The 19,980-nt window shown below is 35.6% G+C and overlaps 1 protein-coding gene across 1 annotated transcript in view; it reads right to left on the bottom strand.

The window, feature by feature from the left end:
* Positions 1-19,980, bottom strand: part of LOC100490346 (dynein heavy chain 3, axonemal) — a 522,485-nt gene that overhangs the window by 168,246 nt on the left and 334,259 nt on the right. Inside the window, exons 43-45 of the mRNA XM_031898872.1 lie at positions 12,401-12,620; positions 4,490-4,603; positions 2,839-2,988 (exon numbers count right to left, since the gene is read on the bottom strand). Of these exons, the coding sequence (XP_031754732.1) occupies positions 2,839-2,988; positions 4,490-4,603; positions 12,401-12,620 (484 nt within the window). The remainder of the gene's footprint in view (positions 1-2,838; positions 2,989-4,489; positions 4,604-12,400; positions 12,621-19,980) is intronic.

The raw sequence follows: 19,980 nt of genomic DNA, 5'->3' as shown, positions 1-19,980 counted from the left end.
AAGGTGTCCCCATCTGTTCCAATGGTTAGGATGTTCCAAGCCAGCGTTCTAAACCACGAGGCGCACCTGGATGACGTAAGCCTGACGCCGGCTTGAAACATCCTAACAAGTGAACAGATGCGGACACCTTTGGAGAGACTGTTTTAAAGCATTATGAGGGCTTTGAAATTGTGAGTGTGGCAATTTTTAAATCTATATATAAATAAAAAGGTTTTATTCTATATAGCACTCCTGTTTTATAGAATTTTAAGTCTGCTGTTTGAAGAAAAAATGGGATTGATTTAAGGTAAGAAAGTTTTTGAAGTTTGTGAGTACCCACTTCTACCATATAGAGTGTAGTAAAGTTAAAGATTAATTACACCACTTGCTTACAACACATTCTTTCCTGTATCCATAGTAACACAAAAAGGTGGAATAACCTTATTAAGAATATTGTACCATATTGTGATTTTTCTTTTTTTCCTGTGCTTTGAGCGCTGGCTTTATATACTACAAACTGTTGATCATTATATCCGGAGGAGAAGCGAAGAGGAGCCGGCAAGGATATACTAGTGCAAAATGTAGGAATTCAGGGGAAAAGATGCACAAACAACCATTTGCAAAAAAAAAAAATGCACTGTGTGAACTTCATAAATGACCCCCACTGTGTGGGAATGGGCAAGATCAGAAGTAACAAGGTGAGAGATGTAGCACAGGGCATTGCATTTAGCAGCACACTGAAGTTAAACTAGATGTACAGTAGATAAGCTTCTAAATAAAATGTGTTTGATCTTTTGAATGTAGAATGACTGAGAGAAAGTCTGACAATTTGTGGGAACAAATTCAAGAAAAGGGGGCAGCCCTTGCAAAGTCTTGAATGTGAGTGTGCGACGAGTTAATGAAAGAAGAGATGAGGAGCAGGTCGGTAGAGAAGCTTAACAAGCTGTTTGATCAGTATCTCGAGATAACTTCAGAGATGTAGTTTGGGGCAGATATTTAAACTGCTGTGAATGTGGGGGGCAGAATCGAGGATAACCCCAAGGCACCGGGCCTGGGGAGATGGGGTTAGAGTAATTTGTTAACTGTGATAGATACGTCTGGGATATTATGGGTATTAGATGAGGGAAAGATAACCAATTCTGTTTTTTAAAGAGCTTTAACGTAACATAGTGTTGAGACATCCAAGCAGAGATAGCAGACAGGCAGAAAGAGACATGAATTAAAAACTCTGGGTTAAGATTAGGAGAGCAAAGATAGATCTGAGTATTAAAAACCACATGAGTTTTAGTTTGCCAAGGGACCAGTCCCTCCTCCCCTGCCCCCCTTCCTTGCCCCGACTGCGCTGGTATATTTAAGGTAGGAGAGGGGACTAAGGTACAGCAGACCCTGCGGTCCGGGCCACCCCCCCCCCCTCCTGCAACCACGGGGTCTAGTATATATATATATAGCTTGATATAGGGATATGTTTTCTGTATGGTAGAGAGGTACAAGATGGGCTTGAAGAACGTGGCCCTGACAAAACAGGGATAGGGTAAGGACCAGGGGTGGGGAAAATGTCACCAGCTGCCAGCAATAGGACAGAGAGGAATGCATACATACTTCTATAATTCAATGGTACATATAATTAGCTATATATATTTTTTTCACAAAATAGCTTTTTTTATGAAAAATTTAAATTGAAAATTGATTTTATATCTGGGCTATTTTATAGAAACCTGTTAAGGAGTTTAGGGGTATGATTCCTTGTAACTAAACTCAGCTGCTACCTCACTGTGCTATATTAATAAATGGTGAGCTTACATTCTTTTCTTTTAAAATTTCATGAAGCGATTTTACATTGTTAAAGGTACAGTACAATTCAAAATAGTACCCAAGTGAGGACAAAATAAAATATCTGTATGCCTGCATTTTGTGTTTTTTCCATTTTCCAATTTCCAATAAATCAAGTGGGTAAATCAAGATTAGGGATAGATAGGATAGTTAAAATATATCAATACATATGCCTCCAATTTTAAGATTCTTAAACCAGTTAAAGAAGACCACACACTTTCCAGGAAAACAATGAATATTTAGTTGTTTAATAAATGAATTACCTGTGTTAAAATGCTAATAAAATCTAATAATCCCTAGTTTATAATTTTTGTCCAAACCACCTAAAGAATTAAACCAGAAGGAACATTTACTTCACTGTAAAGGTCACAAGCCGCTAGCAACAATAAAAATTTCCCACTGCATGCCTATTTAGTTTCAACCTTTTCAGCTTGTCACACACACAGTAAAATATCCTAAACATAGTCTTTAAATGTAGTCTTTAAAATTTGTATCAGTGAAAAAATAATGTTGTAATATTAAGTTTAAATGCTCTATTTCCACTTTAAAAAACAGTAACATACGTGCAGAATATATTCTCATATTATTTAATGGTGCCACATGTTTATTGCCAATGCCACATTTCTTTGTTGCATTCTGCCTGCTGCCCTGTGCTATTGTCCATGAAACCCTATAACCCCTATAACTTGATATGTGGTTGCCTTATCAAGGGTCATCAACTTCACTGCAAGATATCTTCTCACAGCATTGCTTCTTGCTTGATTGGCTTAGACAGGTCCTGCAAAATCTGCATAGATGCTGCCAAGAGTTATTTGTTCAGGTCTAAAACCAGTATGGAGTATCCCAAAAGAAAACTGAAGCATTAATTATATCTTATCACAAAATAATTAGGGGAACCTGGTTTGGGAGCAACATCCAAGTGGTTGGTGAGCAACATGTCGCTCATGAGCCATTGGTTAGGGATCACTGCCCTACATTAAGTAGAATTTCCATATAAAACAAATAAGACTTGAAAAGTAGACCTTTTACCTTTACAATCTGGAAAAACTCCTGTCTGTCTTGGCTTGTTGCAAGTCTATCGCAAAACACTCTGTAGACTTCATGGATCCAAAGTCGCATTAATTTCTGGTCCCCTGCAGAACTCGGTGGCACCTGTGCAGGCTTCAGCAGTATTACACCCTAAATAATAAAGAGAAGAGAGGACATTTCGAATTTTAGCTGCTTGTTGAGCAAATGCACTTACATAAACTTTTAAAATTGCTTATCTCATAATATTATTTCACCACATCATTTTTGATTATGGCTAAGAGAGTGAGAGAGAAGATATGGTGTACATTTATAATAATAAATAACCTTTACATGTACATACATATAATCTGGCAAATGATGACAGTTTAAAATATAATAATGGCATAACACTCTAAAACTCTGTACAAATATTTATATATTTATATTAAAATGACAGCTTTCAGCCCATATGATGTTTGTCTTTTGTCCAATATACTTGTGCCAAATATTGGACTTGTTTGTATTTAGATCAAATGCTTCCACTACTGTATATATTATCATTATATAGATAATGAGGTCTCCACAAAGTGTGCCCATCTACAGACTGTGTGTCAGGCAAAGGCCTTGTAGCCTTTTGTCTGCCTAGGTAAAAACAGCAGCAGAGAAAATGGCAGTTAGTGAAGAGTGAATCAGAGAATAATTCAAGAAATGCACCTACTACCGCAATTTTTTTTTACTCGACTGTGACTTTTTTCTCACTTGCCAATTTTTTGTAGCAGCAAATTTTCACAGTAGTTTCGCGAAAGAAAACTCCAGTGGTGAAATGTGGAATTTAGCGGTGAACCCATACTTGCCGAGAAAATTCTCTTATAACTAATGCCACTCCTTTCTGATCCACACTCTGTTGAGTAAGCACTGACAGTCAGTGTGTTTGCCTGTCAGTGTTTGCTTTTGGGCTACATCCATCTTCTGTTAATACTAACAGGTGGATTCTGTGTCATTACTTGCCAAACAGGGTACATATTGAAGCATACTGGTGTTTTCTCTGCTGCTGCCATTTTTCTGCCAACTGAGAAAATAGAATCCTCAAGATGGCTTCTGGCTCATTATATGTTTATAGAGACTGAGTGGTAGTGTTCCCCCAAAGTGGTGTATATTTAGTTTAATAAACATTACTTTTCCCCACATCTTTTCAGATGAGTTTTGTGATTTGGAACAACAGTATGATAGGCACTAAAGCTCCCTTGCTAGACAGAATGATATCCCCAAATTATGCACATAATAATCACACAGCATAAGCATGATAACAATATATTTTTCAGTAAGGAGAAGTTGATATTACAAATGTCAAATCTGCTATCAGTTAATTATACACAATAGTACTTTTATGACTACAAGTAGGGGGACTAGGAAACATCATTGCCATTCTATGATACTTAATAGCATATATATTGCTATGATTACACACATATTGAGTTATGAGTTTATGATCAGTTTGATTGTAAAAATTATGAGTTTAGTTTTATCTCACATTTTAACATGTCTGAAGTTGGTGTATACTACAACTGATGCTTAATTTCAAAGTGATCATTTTTAAGTGATACAGATCTTTTATTATATAAAATAGTGCATTGGTATTGCATTGATACTGTATTTACTGCTGATTAATTACCTGGATTACTCTTGCAAAATCCCTCAAGCTGAATATATAGTGAGATTTTGAAGGCATTGGAAGAAATGTCTGTAAAACTTGCCTGTAGACATCCATCGTAGCCCATACCAATATCTATAGAGCAAATATGAAAGCTGTTATTAGCATTATCTCAAGAAAGAAGTTTGCAAGTGTGTGCCTCTGAAATTACAACATTCTCTTGTAACATCAGGAGGGGGAAATATATAAGTTAAATAACCTGAATAAAAACATATATTCCAAGTTAAGAGCTATAAAAGAACACTCACAGTTTATATGAAACCAGCTCTAATGCAAACCAGTTTATGATTTAGGAGTGTTATTGCACCTATTTATATAAAAAAGCAGCAATAAAAAAAAACTCAAAATAAAAATATAGTTTAGGAAGGAGGAATGTGAACATTCTGTCTTAATGGTTGGTGTCCTTGGCTTGCCAAGGAGAGAAAAATACATTTCAAGAAGAAATATCCAGCAGCTCTTAATGCCTGCCCTTTGATCATGTACTTTTTCAGTGCAGGCAAAGTACCAATTTGACAGGCTTTCTCACTGTTGATATTCAATGACCTGGATATGGAAAGCTTAATGTGGAGTAAATGATAAAAAAAGGAACAACAATTTACCTACATACTGATTTTCCTTAAGAAGCAGATTGGCACAAACCTTTTTTTGATGGTTACATTGATTTCGTTTGTAGGAAGCAGGGGTAACCTCAAGGTAACTATAACCAGCAGGATATTACAATAGAGCAGATCTGCTATCACTTGACTTGAGCACAGATCAAGCAAATTACAGTCATACTCAGTCATTAAAGGTTCTTCTTTATACATAAATATGCAGTAGGAACACTTTTGTTTAACAGATTGTACAGAGAGGCAAGCAGTGAGGCAGAAAGGGGCAACTAATTACTGGTTACTATTGGTCACTGCACTGGTGCAGTTTAGTATCTGTGTTCATATTGTCCTATTGGCACTCTGGCTTGTTTCCAGGTAAACATAAGCATACAGGATATAAGAAGTGAGAAACAAGTTATGTAAAGTAAACATATGAAATACATACATACAGATAACAAAGATCAGTTTAAAAAAAATGTCAGGAAAATTATAGTTGATTTGGCATTTTTGTGTTTTTTTATACATCTGCCCCTTGTGTTCTGCCACTAAAAAAGAGTGCTTTCCCACTACTTTCATCATCCAAAAGCTTCCCTTATTGGGCTCATAAGCTATCAGATGTAATAGAAATGGTAGCCGTTCAAACATTTTCAACCCAACATTCTCCTGTCACCTCAGTTGACATATGTGTGGCATTCAGGTCAATGGCAAGAAAAGAGATTAACAGAGATAATACCTTGTGTGCCCTGAGCCTTAGTTGTGGAAGGCTTGACCAGGAAAGCAGCACTTCTGGTTACAGGATTGAACCTTATGCTTGTGATAAATATTTAAAATAGTCTATTACTGCGACTAAATTTATGCAGTCATATTTTCCACAATAAGTTGTCAAGTTTAAGCCTAGAATATTTGGCCATATAGCTGTATTGCATAATTCAAATGAAATAAATGCCAGATCATCGCATTAACCTTTCTTATCATTGGCTGGATACATGGAGTGCATTACTATAATGTAATCAAACATCGGTAAATCAGTACTTTTCCATTAGAGTAGACTAATGCCTCTCACATGGAAAAATGCACTTTATTTTTTGTATGTGGTAGTTGGTTCTCCATGTTTTTCTTTTATAATTCAGTGATTTCATGAGTTGAGGTTCATTTACTAACCAGCCACAGATTTCATAATAATAACATTTATATTATAATGCCTTAAGTACTGTTTTCTATAGTATAATATGCTGGCAGGTCTTAAACTGTTTACCAAAGCATGTCCCAAACTGTGGTGCTTGTGCCAAAGGGTATTTTTTTTACCAGTCCAGATATACAACAGTCCTGTGAAACCCCATTTTTTTAACCTAATATGGTCCCACCATAGGCCAGCTGTCCAAAAATACAACCAATGTAACCCTTCCAACTGTATAAATAAATCACATATTAAATAAATGTAAAACATTACATACTATCCAGCAACCACACCCTTTAAGCCAGCCTCTAATAAGCCATTATCTCCTAACTTTCACGCCATTGGGTGCTTCATCAGGAAGAAATATAGTATCTGTTATGATGAATATTTACGGAGCATGTATGGGCGCAAGAACCTTAATTCATAGCATTTAACTGCATACAAAATAGCAGAAAATGTTGCACTTTGCCTGTATGTATGTTTTTCTAAATCAGGGACTGACATTACACTAGGCCTTTAACCCAAATGACTGATTGGTCAGAAACAGTGTAAAACATTACTACAGGTGCTCCAGTAGGCCATGTGTGTTTAGGATATATTGTTGCTTACTGAGGGTAACATTACCTCACTGTGATACCAATTCTTATGGCACAAATAACACCAGTCCAGTTGTCTGTTTTGTATAGGACAATTAAGTTTGTAGAGCTTACAAAAAAATTTACTATAAAAAATTACATAAATGTATACACCTGGACAAAATACTGTATTTTTATATGCTGATAAAACTGAGGAAACTGAGAAACCAAGTGATTATGGGACATTGTCTATGTTTGAAAAATTATCTACCAGTAAAAAACGTGTAATCTAAATATAAAATTATATTCTGGAATACACTGGGTTTTCTCAGGGTTAATTTGTCTGCATTTTGAATTCTGTAAACCATTTAAAGCTCTGCATAGGCAATCTGACAGCTGGTACACTTAAGGGCTATTGAGTCTGTCTTCATAATGGTTTCAGCTCATACAGCCTGTGCGCTTTAAATGCTAGAGTCGTGCAGATATGCCACTGAACTGTTATACGGGTGCTACCAAAAACTCATCTACTACCCTCATGGTGGTGTAGAAATTATCTATTAGGTATATATTTTTTAGCATGTCCTTAATGAAACTGCATGTTTTGGGAGCAGATACATTTTGGACAGTGATGGGCATGTTTCACGTGTTTTCTTTTAAGTAAAAGTTTGCAAAATTGTGGTTTATAAGTGGTGAATGGACTGAATATTTTAACAATTTCCCTAGGGTCTGAAGGCTTGGGTGGAGTTTTGCGAGGGTCTTTATGCCTTCTCTGAGACTAGTTTTTGGAGTGTGCAGTCTGGTGTGGGAGGAGAGTTACTTACATAGTAATTGCTTTTTTGCCATTTTTTTTTGCACTTTGCACACTGTGTGGGGCATTCAAAGAATGGCCTCAGGCCTTTGTACTCCTTTACAGTGACCTATAGCATGTGCTCAATTCAAGAGGGGCAGGCAAGGGTAGGCACATAAGTGTCCCCCACCCTTAGGGTGGAGAAACTTTTTTAAATCCTAGAGGAGTCAGGGTTCTTCTGCTAATGAAGAACAGAAAGAAACCCGCTTTAACTGTTTGTCTGCAATAGATTATAAAAAATGTGTTTGAAAAATGGAAGTCATATCTGCTGTTGTCCTCACTTCCTGGCCCATCTTGTGCCACTCCAAATTCCAAGCTGTGTCTACCACTTGGATCTGGAACCTGTGACCCCACCTGGGGGTGCCTCATTTACAGAGTACCAGTCAAAGGTCAGTGTCACACATGCACTTTTTACATAGAAATAATTATTATTATTTATTCCTACAAAAGATTTACAAGGTAAAAGAAAAGCCCCCCACCGCATACAGAAAATGCCTGTAAAGTGAAAGAACACAAAACGTTCAAATATTTTATCTAGTAAACGCGAATGAAGCGTGAAATTCTTTTGGCAATGAAAGGATTAAACTCCTGGCATCCCAGTCTCCTGTCTGCTTTAGCATTACCATGGAAAAGATAATAAAAATAAATGTTTGTCTCTTCCTTTGACAAAAAAGTGTGACTTCAAAATATATATATTTTTAATGTTCCAGACCAACAGTTGGTAGGCATGCCCGAGGCCCTATTCATCCCCAAGCACAAGTGTCCTAAATTGCTACATCCTGACTCACCCTGTAGTCTCGCAATAAAAAGTACTATTGCCTCTCTCTCTCTTTCTTTCTTTCTTTCTTTCTTTCTTTCTTTCTTTCTTTCTTTCTTTCTTTCTTTCTTTCTTTCTTTCTTTCTTTCTTTCTTTCTTTCTTTCTTTCTCTTTTTTTTCTTTCTCTCTCTCTCTCTCTCTCTCGCTTTCTTTCTTTCTTAGCTTAGTTTCAGTTCTTAACCTGTGTGCTTATAAAAATACTTATACTGTGTGCTTTTAAAAATAATATTGGTACAGAGTAGCAAAATGAAATGGAAGTCATGGCGGTAAATGGTCTCCACTACAATTTAAAAGACAGAGCATTACAAATTCTGGTTAAATTTGCCTTCTAAAACAAAACTTCATTTTAATCACCATGAATGACAGGTTGCTTTTCAAAACATTTATCAAAAACAAAGCATATTGCATTCAGATAACAGCTAAGTATAATGTCCTCTAGTCACTATGGAGCTGACTAAAATACAGTTGGGATACCTACATATTAAGCCAGTTAATTCTTGAAATTTTCTTTTAATGATGCCTGGGGCACACCATCTGGTACAAGCACAGGTGCAGGAAAGATTATTTATTTAAAGTATACACAGCAACATTAAACTAATCAATACTGAGCTAATTAAAAAAACAAATATTTGTTAATTGTTGTCAACAAGTGCATTTTCTGCATATGCTTTTAGAATATTTATGGTTTATCTGTATGTAATCAGTGGGATAAGCAAAGTACTACTCCACCGAGCTTAGAGGAAATGGAGAATGAATTTGATTTAGAGTAATGAAGAGGCATCCTGTTGAGCATAAAGACCATAAAGCCACTTACTTTTTTATTGATTTAAAAAGACTCAGGTCCGGATCAGTATTAAACCAGTATGGATTTCACTGAAAGATCACTGTATGTGACACATTTTTAGATGTGAGATGTCAAGACCAAAACTGGTTATTTCACATAGCATTTATTTCTATCTTGTATAGTTTAAAATGCCCTGATTTTGAGATCTTCATTTGTTGTGTGTCTGTTGTTCTTCTTTTAAACAAGGCCTGCCTGGTTTATTGCATTCAGAAGATCTTTATATCATTTGCAATTGTGACTTGCCCTCATACTGCCCAAAACAAATGTAATTTTTCACCAGGCGTGAATGGGCTATTTTGTGAAACCACAGGAAATTTTCACCACAACATTGATACCCCATTTTTTTACACCATCGGATATGTAACAATGCTGTTATCCTATAGCTTTACTTGATTGGTCCCCACCCACTTCCCATCTCCCATACACACTACATTATACTATGTAACACTGGTCACTGTTAGGCCCGACAAAGTGCCCAGTGTGGCCAAACTGTTGCCTTGTGTGCATAAGCATATGGAACCATCAAAGCACTAACTCCACTTGTCTGGTGTGTTATATAATAATTATTGTTTCAGTAAGACATTTGATTACATAACTGCACACTGGGGTAAACTATAAAATGTGCAATTCTTTTTCCACTTGCAGCTTGACTGCAAAATAATTTTGTGGGATCACAACATTTTTATCGAATAGGTGCAAATGAAAATTTGATCACACAAACTAAAAATTGTTCACATTACAAATATGCTTTTCATTAGCTACTTTTGTTACATTGCTTCATTATTAAAAGTATATGTTAATGGTTTTAGGGAATTTTTATTTGAATGATTTTAGAATTTTCACAGAACGTTACAGAAGAAGTGGTTGGATGGTAAAAAAAAAAGCCAAATATGCATAGTGCAAAAATATTCGAAGGTGCATATTTTTGGGTGCTTTAAATATGAACACTTGATTTTAAAAGCCATTTGTCTAAATGACTTAGCCTGCAAAATGCTTTCAGGTTACCTCAATTTTTAAAAAAAGTAAGTGTCTAGAAGTAAATTCAGTTGTAAATTTGGATGCTTTCATCATTCATCATTTCCTTTGTTTTGTTCTTTACTAATAAGATGCTTGGTAGTGACAACCTTTGTGTCTCACCACCATCTCTGAGTTTGGTGTGCTTTCCAGAAGAAGTTTCCCTAAAGCAGTCAAAATGCCATGCTGTATTTTATCTTCCTTGTTGTGAACAACATTCATCATATTTGCTAATCATATACCCTTGGGTTTCCTCTACCCCAAGGACACTTCAAAATAATACATCCCCTAAAAGGCAGAAAAGATTGCAGTAAAATACTAATTTGCCAGGAACTTGGTACTGAGTGAGAAGATGTCTTCAAAGGAAAATGAAAGGTAATACCACTGGAGAGGTGCTACATTTCTAGGTACCCCCACTGATTCTAGTCACTTACCTACTACCTTCTGGCTATGTTTGAGAATATATTTTTTGAATTAGAAAGCCACAATCTCTGCTGATGATGTAGATGCATTACACAATCTCAACTGTTGTACACTGTACTTGATTAACTGTTTTCAGCCTTATTCTTTTAATGCCAATAAATTACGTTTAGAAATATATATAACAATTGCATGGCTAGTGAAGCATTAGAAACCACCCAGAGTTATACAAAGTTTTGAGCCAGTTGTTTTTATACATGAGAAGGTTTTTGCACTAAAGCTGTGCTCTTGTATATACTAAACATTGGTATTCATTGTTGTTCAACTGAAAACTCTTGGCCATAATAGGCAATAAAATTGTTGATCATATTCTTTACAGGAGCGTGCCATAATTCCTTTTAGAATTGCCTTTCTTAAAATTAATCTTCAACTAGCAAATATATTGTATATATGTATCTGTTGCTGGTGAAGGCTAAGTTTATTTATTGTAAGGCCAATTTAAAGATGAACAAAGTGATCCAATCAATCTTACTTTAGTGTGATATATTTAATGTGCTGCTAAGGCCACTGTCAGATCTTTCCGGAAAAAGGTAGCAAGTCATCTAATACAGGGTTACAGCAACATGATGTATTATATTCTGTATTTTGTGACAGGTTTAATTTAATAATTGATTTATAAACAAGAATGACTACAATACCCAAGAGCATGCATTCAGTTTGCTTTGCTCTTCAGGAGTGGAATTAATTTCCCATTGTTTGCTTCACAAACAATGCTGTTGGAATGTAATGTTTTCAATAGTTTGATTGCAATGTTGGTCATTAGGGGTTTTTTTATGGAGTGTGTAATATATTTATTGCATATATCACTAATTAACAAAGTTACAAATATGCATTTGTAATACCAAACAAAATTTGCCAATCTATACTTTTCTTCAGTAGAGTTAGGAAAATAATACAGGATATTTGAACATATGATTAAAAGAATAATAAAGCTCTTACTAGAAGGCCTTTGTTGTCTCTCAACAAAATTAAATTGTAACAATACTGCATGCATCATATACTGTTTGTATGTACAAAATATTATGTCTTGTGTTCGTATCCCCTTACTCTGTGGGAGACAATGACATTATATAAATAATAATACAGGTATGGAACCTATTATTCAGAATGCTTGAAAATGTAATCTTTCCATAATTTGGATCACCATACCTTAAATCTGCTAAAAATAATTTAATCATTAAATAAACCCAATAGGATTGTTTTGCCACCAATATGGACTCATGCAGCTTAGTTTCCATCAAGTACAGTACAAGCTACAAGTACAGAAAAAAGGAAATTATTTTTTAAAATTACATTTGGTTAAAATGGTTTCTATGGGAGATGGTCTGAGTTTGAGAAAGAGTCCTGAAATCTTGCAGTTGTGTTTCTGCTTTGAGTCAAAAGCCATTGTTCTTTCATAAATCCGTAAGAGTTATTTAGCTTAATATGTGTGTGTGTGTATATATACGGTATATTCAGTATATATATAGGCGTATATATATACATCAAATGCATTTTAACTTTTTTAAAATAAAATTAAATGTCTTACTCTTGAGTATCTCTTCATTGATGTATCAAAGCCGGAGTTGAAATGCCAGTCAACTATGGGTTGAAATATGCTCTTCATAGTCTCGTCATTAAAAGCATCGATTGACAGAACATTAAAATGCCTTAGAAAGCGAGGAGTGACTGCATGCCTTCCTCCACCAGGTGGTGCCATGGCTAGAACTATTGACGTGTCCTTGATTTCTATCGTATTGGTATCTTTCCTGCTCAAAATATACAGAATGCAGAGTTTACGTGACAAACTTGTGTTTTTTTTTTATTATTTCATTATTGTTAACACATATTTATAAATCTCCAACACATTCCACAGCATTGTAAAATAAATGGGTGTATACAATACATTCCACATATAAGAAAACATTCAAAACAACCATACAAGAGGTAAAGAGGGCCCTGTCCAAAAGGGCTTTTTGTTGTAATAAATGCATTAAGAATAGCAGCAACTCATGAGACATATAGTATGTTGTGTGTTGCAAAAATCGTCCTTTTTATATAAAATATGTTGAAAAGCATTCCAGGCTACAGAGGATGACAAGAGAGTACTGAGTCTCATGCTGACAACTGAAAATGATGGACTGCCCCCAGCTGTGAGAAACAGGTTATATTGTAAATGAAATATAGCTTTCTTTTAAAAAAAACTTCTTTTGATGGACATTCAGTTAAAGAGCAGGAAACAGACAGTAAAATAAAACTTTTTAATCATACTGTCGGAAAACTAAAATCCTTCGATATTACAAAAAGTGCAGAGGGTGAATGTGAATGGCATACAAATTTTATTTACTGAGCTGCTCTACTTTGTATGTTTTCAGCACACAGCAGGGGGACATGCAAGCCTGAGCAGTTACAGAAAATTGTAGAGTATAAAATATATGTGCATTTTAAGTACCACAGATGTATTGAGAATCTAGATGTTTCCATAAAAATTGGTTTACAAGGGGAAATCTATATCCCAGCTGCAAAACAGCATACTGTATAAATCACCATTGTAAAAAGAAAGCATCCCAAGGGTTGTGTACACCATACTTAACTGAAGGTCAAAGGCAAATCTTTTTTGCTTTACAGATCATTTGCAATGGAATCATTTAACTAATACTTTTTTAATTCGCAGCATTCGCCCTCTTTCTTACAATTTTATTACAACAAACACAATATACCATATATATACCTCTCAACAATGGGATAGACAGATAATTGGGATTGCCTCCTTTTTTTACTTATACAGGTATGGGACCTGTTATCCAGAATGGTCAGGACCTGGGGTTTTCCAGATTAGGGATATTTTTGTAATTTGGATCTCTATAATTTAAGTCTACTAAAAAATCATTTAACCATTAAATACATGCAATAGGATTGTTTTGCATCTAATAGGGATCCTATATTAAATTTGAATCAAGAACAAGGTACTGTTTTATTATTACAGAGAAAAAGGAAATAATATTTAAAAATGTTAATTATTTGATAAAAATGGAGTATATGGGAGATCGCCATCCCATAATTCAGAGCTTACTGGATAACGGGTTTCCAGATAATGGATCCCATACCTTTGGAAATCAAAAGTTGAATGATTTTCCTAGACATTTTTCTTCTCCGTTTCACTGCAATTGTGTACCCTGGCTAAACCATAATGGGCCTAAGAGGAGCCATCTAGAAAAGTGGAGAAACAGCAAGCCAAATGGAATCATAACTAGGTCTACAACAGGAAGGAGACTTCCATTATATAAGCTATAATGGATTTTAAACTAAAATCTATTAATAAGTGAAGCCATCAATGCTATAGACATTTACACAGGTCCCAGTATTATGAGGGGACTTCTAAGTCCTGGTAAAGTCCATGGTAAAGTAGGTTTTACATTATTTTATACCATAAGCAAGTTCCTATATGTCATGTCATTGGACCCAAGTAAAACATAAGGGTAGATTTATGAAAGTGTGAAATTAGAGCTCACTACAGAAAAAAACTCACACATTTTCTAATTATTCCAATTGGATTTTTAGAAGCATTTTAATCAATTTCTAATTTAACACTTTGATAAATCTGCTCCTAAGGAGAAGGAAAAGCATTTTGGCATCTATGTTTGCCAATAGATAAGCCACAAGAGTTCAAGCTAGAACACTATATTTATTCTGTGGAAAGCCTTGCCATGCCTGATTAAACAGCCCTAGAAGCTCCCTCTGTTTGCTTAAGATAGTAGCTGCCATTTTAGCTTGGTCTCAGTTACTTTCATGCTGCAGCTCTGGCTGCTAGTAGCTCAGATTACAGCAGAGAGGGTGAAACAGAAGGGAGGGGGAGAGAAGAGCAAGCTGCGCAGACTCCGTTCCCAAATAATTTTCTGTGAGAAAAAAGTCTGATACCAAAGAACATGTGTACACAAAAAAAGAAAATAAGTCTTTTGTTTCTTTTGATAGAGGACTCATTATAGCTTTATTAATATTTATTATTGCTTTATTTACATACACCTTTCCTTGTCCTTTAAACATAGATTATAACTGATGTCATCAAAAAGTATCATTGGTAAAAGAGCATTTTACAGGTTATTCATGGTTTTTGAGTTGCACAGCAATGTACAGAAGAGTGTTGAGGGGGCTGTTCATCCACTTCTAGGGAGACATGGTACTACTTTAACATTCCAAATATTGTTAAATAAAAATGAATGGGAAATTTTATAATATTTGGTAAAACACCTGCCCAGTGTTTGCAGCTTTTGTAGCTTTGTAACAGTAACTGGCAAAATTATCAATAAATCTTGAGAATAAAAGCATTTCAGGTCTAACATGATTATTTAATTAAAGAATGAAACATTTACAAATGAAACCTATCAGCCCAACTTCTTTTATCTGAATTCCATTAGCATTCCTAATATTAAATCAGCCATTGCTTGCTTCAACCTTTCTTTTAGGTCTTTTACCTTTTGTCTATTAGAAATGATAGCACAGAAAAAGTAAGGGTGGATTTTATTAGAAATATCTGATTTTGACATTTACAGAAAGGTGCACCTTGAAGGTCTTGTTTGTATTTCAACAAAATCATTCTCTCTCCAGTTTAACTCTCTAGGAACCAAAATATCAGATGGTAGGAGTTAGCACATTAGAAAATTGATGTGTCTCTTACTATCTTATTAAAAACTGTTGTTTAGATGACACCGAGCTATTATACAATACTTTATAGAACATGTTTTAAAGTTTATATCAATGGAGCTTATAGCAATTATAGCTCAATTAAATATAGCTTATAGCTTATAATGTCCCAACAACAGGCACAAACACTAATGATGATTAACTGCAATGTCACCATAAAAACCATAAAATGGTTTTATACGCTGACTAGACCAGAGGGAATTAAAGACAAATATATTAGATACAGGACAGCAATTTAATAGCTCCACAAAGTCCTATATAACACAAAATCTAGGCAACAATACTTGCCAAGCAGAAACAAATCCAGGAAAGTACAAAGCTCTATATCCAGGCAGCAGCACAGAAAGACCTGGAAAAGACATTGAACAACACTCTAGGCAGGGACCCTTCAAATTCAGGAAACAATGCTGTGCAATATATTTAGACTACGGAGCAACACTTGACCAGGACAGGGAAGCGTCAAGGCACATGGTCATCAGTAACGTAACCCTACTGAACAGCTGCTACTTACCATTTTCCCTCTGTGCTCCACAAAAACATACACAACAGCATGCATGTAAAAGGCCACCGTTTGTTAACATCGAAACTGACAAATTACAAACTATTGAATAAAACAATGATCTAGCTATCAATACTCTCCAGGAATGCTTGTCTACTTGTCTAGGCACAGGTGAACCTCACTCTGAACACCTACCTTTTCCAAGGAGGTTGATTTGCACCAGAGGGTTACTTGCTCTTCCCACTGGGGTACTTGCCAACCTCCCAGCTGTGATTTAGAAAAAAAAAAACACCAGAAGAAACCAGAAGAAACCAGAATCCCCAAACACCACCGAATTACACCAAATACAACATGCAAAGAAAGCTGTAATTTAGACATGGTACCAAATCACAGCTGTTCAAGTTGAACTGTCTCACTGCTGTGGAAAATAATATTTTCTAGCAATTTATTATGTGGATACTCTTGGAGGGAACATGGTATGACAATAATATAGTTAGTAAAATAAAGATCTAAATGTTTTCTAGATTTATATTTATTTCAATACAGATTATTTCAAATAAAGAATGTTTGTAATAGAACCAGTCATTATCATTTATTATATATTTCACCAACTATATTATTTCTCTTACAGCCCTTCTTCTATGCAGATAGTCACTTCTGAAGGCTGTTTTCCAACCATTGCACCTTTACATGACACCTATAGCTTTAACTTAAAATGAAATGACCACAGGTATAGCACAGGGGAACCCTTCAATTCATGCCATGTTAGGGCATTGTGGCCTTTAAATGTATTCAACTGACCAAAACACCAGCAGTGTGGTGTCATTTTGTTCCTTATAAGTCTCAAAATATTTGGAATATCAAAATATGTCAAACTATTACTGTAGATCTGCTCTTTCATTGAAATAAAATGTTGAGACTGGATAACCATATGGCACTAGAGAAGACACATTTAAGTGTTGCTCACCTATCTACTTATTTTGAAAGTAAAATGCCATTAATGCTGTATTATTTCCAGCTGCAAACCCTATAAATTGCCTGTAGCTTGTAATCTGCCTCAAAGTCCTTGTTATGAGCAGAAGGAAAGTAAAACAGTTACCTTTACATGGTTCAATGCCCTCTTTGTAAGTCATGATTCCAGTTATAATGTTCTGTGACATCTGTCACATTAGGTGGATTATCAGACGTGAGCATAATTCAGGAGGGTTGTTGAAGAGAACACATTAAATTTTTTTTAGCATTTGATATCAGAAACACATTTTCTATAAAGATAAAGTTGGTGGGTGCGAAAAAAATCCTGTGTGTGTTGCTTTAGAAGCAATGAATTGCAGCATGCCACAGGTGTACAGTAGCTGAACAGATGGAAAAATGTGTATAAGGCGGGTGCTCATTAGTATTGATGGCTCCTTGGCTAAAATGCTTTTTTTTTCCCAAGGTGCACTCGTACATCTGTTACATATTCATAGCTGTTATATGCTGAGGCTGAAATACATGTTTTATGAGATGCCATAATCAACTTTCTGGGAAGAAACACTGGACCCATGTCATCATCTCAAGGAATCGGGAATATTCCTTGAAATATATGTCCATTTTTTATGACATGTAAAGTCAAAAAGCTAACATTTCTACCTGAAAGATTCCATTGCCTAAGATTATGGCTTCTCTTTTCATTATGTGAATAATTACGCCACGTAAAGATATGCAGTTCAGATTAATTTGCTGGACTGCATCTGTAAGTGACCTCTGAATGCTAAAGTGCAAATTCCTAACATTGAGAAGATAGCAACGAAGCTCCCTGGACCTAATAGCAAAGTTTGTATTTCATTGTGGAAATAAAGCTGTGGCCGACTCTCACCCAAAAGTAAGTGGTGTTTTATTTGCAGAGTTTAATAATAGTAGCCCTTACAGGGGGATAGGGAGATGCTGTCTCTACAGGCTAGCGTCTTTAAGGCAGAGTCCTCCCTGATCACCCATCACAAAGACTGTAGAGGATGTATAAATTAGAGGCAGGCTAAATACAGGTGAAACATTCCTAAAAGGACTACAGGCTTTCTATAGAATACAATTGCAAGGACTCTTGGGATATGACACTCACATTAACTGTTTTAAATTTATATGCTGACTTTTTCATATTGGACAGTAAATGCAGAAAATTTATATTTTATTTTACTTTGCTTTTATTACTATTTAAATAAGTATGCAATTTGTTGCAAAAAGAGAAAATGGGCATATGTTATGCATATACAATTATGTACATATGTTTATGTAGGATTAATTATATTTCAGCCATACAGTCTGGTGTTTGGTTAGCCTAAAAACACACATTTTTGTTGCCACCTGAGAACTGGCTTGAAAAATATTCTGCTAAGGCACTGACAAAAAGCTACCAGACATTCAAAGATAAGGCAAGTCATTAAAATCTCATTGGGGCAAGTGGTAAATGGAAACTGACTAAATAAAAAAAAATTATAACATTTCCCTTACAAGAACTGTAATGATTATCTATTTTATTTACCTTATTTCCAGAAATCCCATTTGAACACACTGTTATTTTATTACTCTGCAATGTATGCATAGTGCACAACCCATTATTCAACACACGGGTAAGTGTTATAGAAATATCCGATAACAAAATGTTTGAGAAGAGTCTCCTAGGCACAGCAGTAAGCAATTTTAATTAAGGATTCAGCAAGTATCAGCACTAAATGAATGCCACTTTTCCTACTAATGTGCAGTTGTTTTGTTCATACTTCAGGTGTAAACAATTAATAGATGCATTTAATTATACATTTGCATGCCATATGAAAGGATGTTCTGGTTTATAGTTACTGAAGTCTGCACAAAATAACATTAAATGAGTATAACTAGAATATTTCATACTTTGAAAGCTTTGGTATGCTGCTCATTTTTTATTCTTGTTCATATGTATATTTTATTTCATTCAGGGGGCCCCAAGGACTGCAAGGAAGTGAAAATGACAGGGCCATTACAGGGTTAGGATGTGGACCCAGGAAGGAATAGATTGCAAGGGGTTGTGGAAGTTCTAGCCAGCTGGGCATTGGCTAGGAGAAGATGGGGTAAGTCATCAGAGCAGGAGGATATTGGTGCCATTTAACTTTATCAGCCCCACCCACACTATTGGGGTAGGATGTTGGAGTAGCTTAGCAAATTCCCAGTCACGGCCATGCGGGTGTTGCAGGAAGGGCAAAGAGACAAGGAACAGGAGTGATGAACAAAGTTGTTAAAACAAGGGTGGGCTAGTCTTAGGAATTTCAAAATGGTGGGTAACGGGGAGCTCCATAAGAGCAACAGTGTTGGAAAAGATTCGGAAAATGATGCGTGTCAAAAAATGATGCGCAGTGAATTTATCTGCAGTGAATTGTTGCGCCTGTTTCACTAAACAATCTGCCAATGGCAAAACACAAAATTTGCCGCAAATCCATGCCTGGCCAAACATTTCACTCATCATTTTCACTCATACTTTTAAATTTTCAACCCATAAGAATGTCTGCCTGAGTGTTTGTATGGCAGGCATAAGGGGTGGGGGAAGGGGCCACGACTTGACATTGCCCATGTGGTTTTACTGGCACAATAAATGGTGCAAGCCCCCTCTGAGTATTTAATTGTTACCCAGTCTCTTGATTGTTTTCAATCCCTGAATGAGACACTGCCATACTTCCAGAGACCAGCCACCATTAAATGGAAAGCAATATAATTCTTTCTTGTGCTGATGACTTAATGCTGCTTATTATACTATTAATGAGTACAGAACAATAAGGAAGCTTGTCATTGCATTTCAAAAAGTAAAAGGTGTCCCCCCTGTTCTACAAACAATTGCTCATACACACTTCATAGTCTTCTTCATTCATTGAATGAGATGAACTTTCAGTACATTTCAAGGAGCAAAGAAGTAACAGTATGGGCAGTGA

This window comes from Xenopus tropicalis, chromosome 3, assembly GCF_000004195.4.
Source record: "Xenopus tropicalis strain Nigerian chromosome 3, UCB_Xtro_10.0, whole genome shotgun sequence".
NCBI lineage: Eukaryota > Metazoa > Chordata > Amphibia > Anura > Pipidae > Xenopus > Xenopus tropicalis.
The sequence above is the reverse complement of the archived record's forward strand: the minus strand, read 5'-3'. Positions and strand labels throughout refer to the sequence as shown.